General features: G+C 43.8%; 1 protein-coding gene across 1 annotated transcript; it reads left to right on the top strand.

The window, feature by feature from the left end:
• The first annotated feature begins 805 nt into the window (after positions 1 to 805).
• On the top strand, positions 806 to 9,830 carry lbh (LBH regulator of WNT signaling pathway). Its single transcript, XM_044047817.1, has 3 exons — positions 806 to 1,074; positions 4,974 to 5,076; positions 7,918 to 9,830. Exons 1-3 carry the CDS (start codon positions 1,046 to 1,048, stop codon positions 8,173 to 8,175), a joined length of 390 nt encoding a protein of 129 aa, XP_043903752.1. The 5' UTR covers positions 806 to 1,045; the 3' UTR covers positions 8,176 to 9,830.

Raw genomic sequence — 9,830 nt, 5'->3', positions numbered from 1 at the left:
CTTGAAAATGTTTAGTGTACCCCTTTAAAAAAATAATACTAGATGTTAAAGCCATAGGCCGTAAACCTGCCATAAACCTTTTGCTATTGTCACCCATGATACGTTTATCCTCAGTGTGTCACAAGGTGGCAGTAAAAGCCTACACCGGCATTTGACGTGTACCTGGCTCTGCACCTGCTTTCTCTGAGCACAGAGGAAAAGACACATTTCACAAAATGTGAAGGCCGACAATGAAAAATTGGGCTTAGATATGTTTGTTTTGTTTGTTGTTTGTTTGTCAATAATGTACACATGTACTCTGACATGCTTTGTGGTTGGTACATAGATGGCATATGGAAGAAAACCTGCAGGATGGTCATTCTGGTTTTTTTTGTTTATGTTTTTTTGAAAGATGCAGACATTGATTTGACCTTGGAATAGATTTTGGTTTAATGAGCACAGGCAGATGAGCCCTCTCTCTCCTCAAATGTCACGGATTACGAAACGCCAGAGTCTGTGTGTTTCTTGGTCATTCAAGGGGAGGTAAGGCTCTCATTTTGTTGCCTTAGAGACTCCAAATCAACAGCATCATGCAGTGTCTCCTTGTCCATTCCCAATGAGATGGCTCTGTCTCTGCTGACGTCATCGCAGCTGGGAGGGTGGACGGGGTGGGGGTGGGGGGGGGTCTACGTAGGGAGGAGGGGTGGTCACCTGTGCTGTGATTGGCTCCTGTGGATAATGAGCTGCCATTGAGGATTTCTGAGCGGCTCTCGGAGGAGGTGTGTCCCTGGCTGCTCAAGTGCCCGCCTTCTGCATAAATAGGCCGGATAACCGCGGTGCACATCAGACGCACCAATTTAAAGAGCGCCACATTGTTTCCCCCGAGTGTCACACTACTTTGTGTTGTTGTTGTTTTTTGTGTAACCGCACCTTTCGCTCCGTGTCCCCCGCTGCTGCCCTTGGAGAGACAAAGCAGGGCAGGAAAACCAAGTGTGTGAGGAGGAAAAGTAGCAGAAGTCAGAGAAGAGAGAAGTCCGTGGCTACAATTGGCAGCAGGTGTGAATTCATGTCTGTATTTCCTCCACAGATTTACTGGTGAGTAACATCTTTCCCACTTGTCTCCATGTGTGAGCGGCAGTTGCTTTGTGTCCTGTTCTTTGGGTGATAGAGTTGACACAGGCGGCCTTTTGCATCTCACATGAAAAACAAACAACAACAACAATGAAATAAATAGTGTGTTTCCTTTGAGTTTTGGTGATTTCCCTCTGAATCAGACACCTGTGTTGCTGCACCCACTCATGTTTCCTCTGCATGTTTCTGTGGGGTGTTGCCCCTGAATTTGGAAATGTCACACCACATGGATTGGAAAGAAGAAGATTCAAGGTGTCGCCTTTTTTCTTTCTTTTTTTTTTTTTTCCAGATACATTTCAGACACAGTTCATCCTCATCCCGTTTTCTTTTTCAGGAAAGAATTATTTCACTTTCCTGGAGCTTTGTGTACAAAAACAACCTCCCAGACTTTGCTGTGACCTTAAATATTTGAATGGGCTGATCCACAGCTTGGCTGTCTGTGCTGCAGGTGCAGTGCAACTGGAGAAGGATGGATGCACCGTGATCCTATCCATTACTGTGGTGTCATTTTATCACCGTCACCTCTGACAATCAGTGCCCTGACTCCCCGCTGTGCTACTTGACACAGGAATAAGCCAGTGCATCTTTGTTTATTTGAGCCCGAGTTTGCTCTCTTATCTGTCAAATGCTTTCCTGTCTGAGGAGAGGATATGCAAGTCGCTCTGTTTAAACCTCAGCAGGTTTTTTTCGCTGCCTCTATACCAGGAAGTTCAGAGTCGGCCTCTTTACTGTAACCACACTCCTGCCTTCTTGTCGGTTTTTAACTTGTACTGTAGCTTTTATATCCGTGGCAACAGGGAGACATGTTCTCCTTGAGCTCAGTTGAGATGTAGATCACTCAAACATGAACACTGTTCATCCACATACATGGGGGGGGGGAGAAAAAGTTGGTGTAAGACTATATAGACTTGTAGGGTCAGATTTTTTCATCTCTACGTATACACTCACCGCAGCGGCAACTGATTAATTTGCAGTGACAAATTCATTCCAAAAGGAATCTGGATATACAACCCATTCTTTCCAACTCACTCCAGGAGGTCATTCTCAGTCCATCCCAGCAGCAACGGCACCACTCGCATACCTGCAGTGCTGGGACTTAGTTGATGCATGGAAAGCTCAGCTTGTTGCCACACACACCGAGATTTATGATGGTTGTAGTAATTAGAACGCCGGGGGCAGGGGGGGGGCGGGAAACAATGTTGATAGCGCATGATGCGGATTCCTCTCTCATGAAGTGAGATTGTTTGCGGCACCACAGGCGTGCAAGGATGTTGCTTTAGGTGGAGACCAATGGAAGACACTGGTGTTGTCAGGAAAAGCTATATAGGTGGATTTACACATGGGAAGCATCTCATGTTAATATGTGACTGTAATAAAAGCTGACTATTGTCCTTTATATAATGAGGTCAGGTAGGCGTTTCCCAAAGGAAAACTGGATGAGTTCTGCTCCATTTTTCTACTCCTCTTTGTGGTCACTGGGTCAGTGTGTCTGTCTGACACTGAGAGCTGCAGTAAACATTAGGATGATCATTTCCCAAAACCTCTCCTGAATTTTATTCCAAGTAGAGTTGAAAATTGTGGGAAAATTACCTCAATTACCATTTCCCAAAGCCCTAGATTTAGCTCTCTCCGAAAAGTTAGAAGTTCCCCATCACAAAGTGTAACATTTACAGAATTGGATTCATTATTGGTTGATTAAATGATCGACAAACTCTAGACTCTGCAGTCCATTTAGTAAATGTTTTGGACACATCTAATTGCATCTCACTGTGTTACCCGTCGTCTTCCCGTGTTCTTGTTCCGGATGCAGCGTCATGAAGTTGGAGGGACACGTTGACTGGGTCAACAGGTAAAGAGGTTTACTGCCGTCTGCCTCAGCAGCCTCACACTTTTAATTGTTGACACTTTGCCTTCAGACGTGTGTGTGTGTGTGTGTCTCGACTTGCCCGCAGAGATGCGTCTATAATGTGCAGCTGAGGAATCATCTCATTTCACACATGACTACCAGATACATGCCCCGTGGCCTAAGACGCTTATTAGCTGTGCTGCAAGATGATTTAATGTTACTTTATAGAACATCTCACATGCCAAATCAAAGGAATCATTCCACTTTTGAGAGGATGACGCCTTCAGCCCTGTTTGACACTGTTTGGCAGTAATATAGTTGTAGCCGATGTGTGTTTGTTGCCTCGCAGGTTGACTTGTTACTGGTATAGCCCCACTTCCTCCTCATTGTGCCCCTTTATGTTTTATTAGGTCAATGTTCTGTTATTCTTAGCCGAGCAGGATGTTTATACGATCCCCGAACAGAAATATGACTGGCAAGGCCTGAGTGTTTATCTTTATTTCCCTTCCCTCCCGCTCTTCCCCTCTCATCCTCAGGTCTTCACTATCACTGCTCATCCCTCTGTCCCCTCCTCTGCTGTGTTTCGCATGCCTACTCTTCATTATATATATATTTTTTTCTATGATAAACCTTTTTTATGTTATATTGTATAGGTTCATTTAAAGTAATTAAGTGAGTGCCCATACACCCTGCTACAGCCACAAGGGCTATGTGTAAAATTTATGGATGGAAAAAGTAAGAAAAGACGAGGGCTGATCATGATCTCCTGGAGCTAAGTGAGGGTGAATTTGTTATCTGCTTCTAAAATTACACAATGATTGTCATGGGTGTGTTTCAAACAGAAAACAGCAGCTGGGTGGAAAATGCCTTAAAGGTAAAAAATAACACGGATCTAAAAGTTCAGGGTTTATTAAGGCAAAAAATGCAACGCATGTGAGACTGCAAAGGTTCTGTAACAGTTATATTTTCCATTAGCTTTGTCAGACTGTTGTCAGACTGATATGAACATGAGTGAGTCATTTGAATGAGTTACTTTCTAAGAAGAAAGCATGAAGTTGTCTTTTTAATAATTTCAAAGAACGTAGCTTGCTGGAACAGACAGACAGACAGACAGACAACAGTAAACTTCAATGAGTGTCCGTTAACGTGGAGATTCCTTCAGAATAAAATGACAGTCTTTCACATTGTACTTGCAGCTGAACAAGATTTTTTTTAAGCTGTCATGCTGTGAAATCAAATATTTTGAGTTGCAAATGAAGCCCCCTCCCACCCACAAAAAGCACAAATCAGATATGAATGCGAGTGAGCCTGTTGTTGTGTTCAGTTTTCTTTGTCCTGTATCGCCAGTCACCACAGAAACCATAAGCCTGTGGCCACTGACCACAAGTCAGCAGACCTTAAATAGAGAGCGTGAGAAGGCCGCACAGCATCTTGTCTCAAGACGCCGTCTATCACAGTCATGGGACCTGCTTCAAGAGTTTTTTTTGTTTTGTTTTGTTTTGTTTTGTTTTTTTTCAAAAACTCAACTCCAACACAGCAGAATGATGAATGCACTGAACATGGATTAAAAGCCCCTCATTACTTTTATCTGCAGTGGAAAGTTTGGCCAGGCCGCGATGGAACAAAGCGCCTCAAGTTCCACCCGAGTCAAAAAACCCACAACCCGCCCCCAGCGCGCTCTCGCAATGACTGTGTCTTCTGGTTGCTAGGGCAATAGCACATCTTCACATCGTTCCTGCCTTTCAGAGAAGGGCCACCTTACGCGAGTCATGTGACGAGCTGTGCGGCTTTGCACAAAGTCAATGCTTGTGGTCAAGTCGTGGATTTCTGTAAACAAATCTACGGGCAGAAGTGAACTCCTCAATCCTGCACTTTTTCATTTTAGGGCCCTTTTTGTTTGATTGTCTTGCAAGTTATTTATGACAGAGCTGATATTGTAATGCTATCCGTAAGGTGTTCCGTTCCACTTACCCTGTCATTCTGTTACCCTGCACATCCCCCGCCCCTGTGTCTGCAGCCCAGTGTTTGTGCCCAGCCAAGATATGACTGAGGTGATGATCAACAGCACCCCCATGGAGGACATGAGGCTCAGTCCCAGCAAGGACAGACTCTCCTTCCAGGTAGGAGAACACACACACACATGTACAGATGCATATTTTTGACCAGAATTCATCCACTCACTAACCCACAAACTGTCTGATACAGTCATTTTAGTCCTTTTAAACTACATTTGTGCCATTTCAAGCTACTTCAGAGACATTATTTCTCCAACTGCGTGACAAATATTCTTCTCCCATAAAGAAGAGGAAACAAACAGTTCACAACATGACTCGGCTAAAATGCTTTTGCAGATGTTTGTCTACATTTTTTGCAGTCCGTGCATAGTGAAGCATGCAATGTACAGGAGGTTTGTCAGATTTGGCATTTTTATCTGACCCAGTGATTTTCACCAGTATCGTATCAGCTCATCCCTATGGAGAACTGGAGCTGCCACTGAAAGGTGGGATTTCGAAATGGCTACTAAATGAAACTTGGTAGCATGAATGGTAATATCATTTGGTGAATCTATTAAAAAAAACAAAACAAATTGAACTGTTCAAAATCCAATTAAAACCTGTCCTTTAAACATATAGAGGAAATGTAGGTCATGGAAATTGTCTGCAGTTTCCTTTTTTTTCGAGCCACCACAGAAATAAACACTGCAGATTGTGAGAGATGAGATGAGCAGCCGTCAGGTGGTTGTGACACGTCGTCGCCTGTGGCTTTGTTTTACTGTCACCTCTATGGGGCCATCTTGGACACAAACCCACTTGAACACACAGCCGTTTCTAGTTTGTGTCTCTTTTATACGGAGGGTGACAAAATGACAAAATGGCCCTGTGCTAACACTTTCATCGTGGTTTTCTGTAGAATTGTTTACCGTTTTTTTTTTTAATAATTTGGTGGAATGAGCCACCTGCTGAGGCTTTGACAGGCCACAGAACAAAAAGGCCATTTCCTGCTGGAAGACAAATCATTTCATACCAGGCTGATACTTGCATGTTTAGTCTTAAATGCAATCATCCGCTAATGCCGTGCTTTATGCCGACATCGATTGTGAGCGGATGTAGACTGACCCAAAAGGAAAAGCCTGGCTTCCTTTCAACGACAGTTCTCACCCCAGCTGAGTTTGCCTGAGGATGAGAGCAGCGGATGAAGGGTTGGGTGGGTGGGTGTTTTTGTGTGGAAGTAAAGGAGAATGCCAAGTGCCACTTCTCTACTCTTTCCATCCCCAGTTGGTATCTCTTGACCTGGGCCATTTGCCCACGGTCCCACTCGCTGCATGAAGCCGTGATATTACACCAGCCACTTTCTCCATCATGGCCGCTGGGGGCTTTACTAAAAAGTGTGAAGTTGCAGCTGCACCTATAAAAGTTATAGAAATGAATGGGGACCTACAAGTGGATACGGATGACTACATTTAATATTAAGAGGATTATCATCTCAAAAGGCAATGTCATGATTGAGGCGTATAGTTTCCAGCCACCCTCACGACATGAAAATGCACCCAAAGAAGATCCTAAAATAGCCTGCATTGTGCCTGGCTGATGATGCGTCGTCGCTTCCTGCCACTGGAAGTGAAACAAGTTCTGACATGTGTTAACGAAGGGTCCAAAAGCAAGGTCAGTCACTGCCTGAGTCCCCTTGGTGCTGACGCACTGTGAGGTTTGGCAATGCGGGCCAGGAAATGTTGATACACGCAGGCACGGGCATGTTCATACACGTTAATTACACACGAGCTGTTAAAAAAAAAAAGGGAGAAAAGAAGTCTCATACGTGTTTTTCTAACCTGACCAAATTGTAACGTTCATGAGATGTATTTACAGCATTTTGTCTTTTTCATCCCTTCTCATCTCACAGCTGGATCCCCCTTCCATCGCTTTATTGTCTCTGTCTCCCTTCTGCCTCATCTAATGCTTTCTTTCCACTTGGCTCTATGCCCAGACGGTGACATTTCTTCCCCCTCTCCACCCTCGCCCCTAATGTCTCAGAGTGAAATATTCAGGTCTAAAAATATTCATCCACTTTATCCAAACAGCAAAAAAAATGCTTTTCTTGGACCAGGAGTGGCGGGCCTTTTTTTTGTTTGTTTTTGTTTTCCCCCTGTGGGCTCTTTCTTCAGTTCTTGAGAACAGAGAGAGGCTGAGGTTGATGTCCCATCTTGCCAGGAAAGGGAATGCATGTAATCTCTCTTGTCAGAATATCTCCCATGCCCTTCAGCTTAAATACAAATATTTGAGAGTGGCCCGCTGCGTTTATTAGCACACGGAGCAGTCTGGATTTGCCCTTGTTCTTTCTTTAACCTTGTTAAAAGAAGAACTCCACGGGAATATAATGAATTCAGCATTATATTCCGACTGTAAAAGGCTATTCTATGTATACACGGGCCGTTTTCTAGTGAACGTTTAACCTTCTGCGTTTTGAAATGCCCTGATTTACACTCCTGTGTAATCTTCCGCTTGATGCGTTACTGGGTGAGTTCATAAGCAGCTTGGCACCGTGCCGTTCAGAGTATTTAGATTACACATGATGCGGCATTTACTGTCTCACCGGACATGCCTCACTTACTCCCACAGCCGCTGACATAACTCTTCTCAGTGCAATTTATTTTTGGGTGAGCACCTATATGTGGATCACCTATAATTGGCTGTTTGGAGAATGTGGGATGGATGAGAGCAGGTATACCACAAGGATTTGGTGCAACCACTTCCCATGACAGCTGTTTAGTCTTCACATCATTGTACTGAGCTGAGCCTGTTACACTTTTACAAGTTCTCACGTCCCAGAGCACTGATCAGAAAAATTTGCTGACAAATAATTTCTTGCTTCACAACTGGGAACAACTAACACGGATCGTATTAGCCCCTGAACTTTAATGAAAGATTCCTAACCTATGTTGCGCCCGTGTGTCTCATTTTCAGATATTCCCTGATCCCTCGGACTTCGACCGCTGCTGTAAGCTCAAAGATCGTCTGCCGTCCATCGTGGTGGAGCCCACAGAGGGCGAAGTTGAGAGCGGAGAGCTTCGCTGGCCTCCGGAGGAGTTCCTGGTCAGTGAGGAGGAGGAAGAAGAAGAAGAAGAGGAGGAGGAGGAGGAAGAAGAGGAGGAGGAGGATGAGGACGAGCACATTAACGGCTGCATCCAAAATGGACATCCCGTGCAGAATTCTCAGCACTAGAGCATGAAAACCATGCTCGCTTGCTCCGTTTCCTTCTGATCGACGTTCCCTTTCACACACTGGCTACACTTCACCTGAGCTCTCGGCAGACAGAACTGGCAGACGCACTCTCACTGTCTCGTGATGCCATCTCGCCGCCCTCAACACCAAAGCATCACTCCCACAAAGAGAAGCAATACACACACACACGCGCGCAATTCAATTCTCCTGGTCTGAAAAACAAAAAAACAAAACACCCAAATAGACTTGAAAAGAATGGATACACACTCTTCTGACTGGCACCCGCTTCCCTCCATGCCTTCCACCGTGTGTCTTGGTACAGATGGATGTCCTGCTTTGACAGTTGCAGCTTAGCGCTCCATGGACAGGTCTCGCACTGCAGGAGGCTACTGCTACTACTGCATCGATCCTTGCTCCAAAATGGCTGGCGTCATGACCCCAGAGACTTTATTCTCGATACAGAACGTGTGGTACCCGTGGGGGATTATTGTCCACAGCACACCTGTGCTTCACATTCTGATTTAACGCGTTAATTATCGTGACAGCCACAGCTGTCTATAGATTGTCTTGTCTGAGAAGTGAATTTGTTATTTTATTGGTATTTGGTGTAAAACGTCACTGGTCTTTTTTCTTTTTTTTTTTCCCCGCCCTCATTGCAGGATTTGTCTAAATTATATTTTTTGTCTCTGTTACCATTTACAGTAAAAGTAGCAACATGGAATCATTTTGGAGAAGTGAGACGGAAAGCGGGAAGATACTATGGTAGAGTACATGGTTACTACTTCTTCTTCGTTAAACGATTTTGTTGGGCAGTCATGTTGGCCTCTTGTAAACCTCGTGACAAACCATAGTGGGATAGGATGACTAAGCAAAGATGCTAATACTGAAAAGAAAATGTTGTGCAGGACGGCTGTTTCTTCAGCAGAGCACTTAAAGGGATGGGAAACTTCAATATTTGAAAAAGCAGTTAATGTACAGCCCCAATAACTGATCTGTAAATATTTGTTCCAAATGAGACAAAACCCTCAGGCGCTTTTTTTTTTTTTCTCTCTCTCTCTCTCATCTGGACTGTACACACCTGAACTGGTCTTCCTCTTTTTTTAAAAAAAACAGCCATACATCTGACATTGTGAAGTTCAGGTTTGCTCACACAGGTAGGACAGAGTTCACACACAAGGATGCAGTCTAACACAGTATTAAACGCTTAAATAAATTGAACGTTAGTTCTGAAAAAACAAATGTAATGGTAAAATCTCTGGTAGTAATGTCGTTTTATTCACCTGTATTGTGTGTTTTGTTTTGGGTCTTTTTTTTTTTTTACTCTAAATTGCAATATTTGTGGAAAAAAGGTTGTGTCAGTCAGTTTGTGGAAAAGATTAACGTTTGTGTACACAATCTGAAATACTGTTGTACAAGCATGACTGATATACTATGTCTGTTCTTTTTTTTTTGTGATCTTATTTGTGTGGCATTAGGGTTGTGTACAAAACATCTCTCTTTGTCCGTCACCCACAGGTCCCACATTGTTTTTGTAAAGCTCAGGGAGATTAGCCGCCACCTTTTTCTGTTTTTTTTTTTGTTTTTTTTGTATTTAGACCACTTTTCTCTGTGACGATTGCAGAGGCTGTAAATAAACATTTGAATTTGCTATTCAA

Source organism: Solea senegalensis, linkage group LG16 (genome assembly GCF_019176455.1).
Source record: "Solea senegalensis isolate Sse05_10M linkage group LG16, IFAPA_SoseM_1, whole genome shotgun sequence".
Taxonomy (NCBI): Eukaryota; Metazoa; Chordata; class Actinopteri; order Pleuronectiformes; family Soleidae; genus Solea; species Solea senegalensis.
Note: the sequence above shows the minus strand (reverse complement) of the source record. Positions and strands in the feature narration are given on the sequence as shown.

Bases quoted from the DNA above. Each gene is read 5' to 3' on its own strand.
- lbh (XM_044047817.1), top strand. From the start codon at position 1,046: ATGTCTGTATTTCCTCCACAGATTTACTG. The intron at 1,075-4,973 runs GTGAGTAACATC...CTGTGTCTGCAG, and splicing joins TTTCCTCCACAGATTTACTG to CCCAGTGTTTGTGCCCAGCC. The intron at 5,077-7,917 runs GTAGGAGAACAC...TCTCATTTTCAG, and splicing joins AGGACAGACTCTCCTTCCAG to ATATTCCCTGATCCCTCGGA.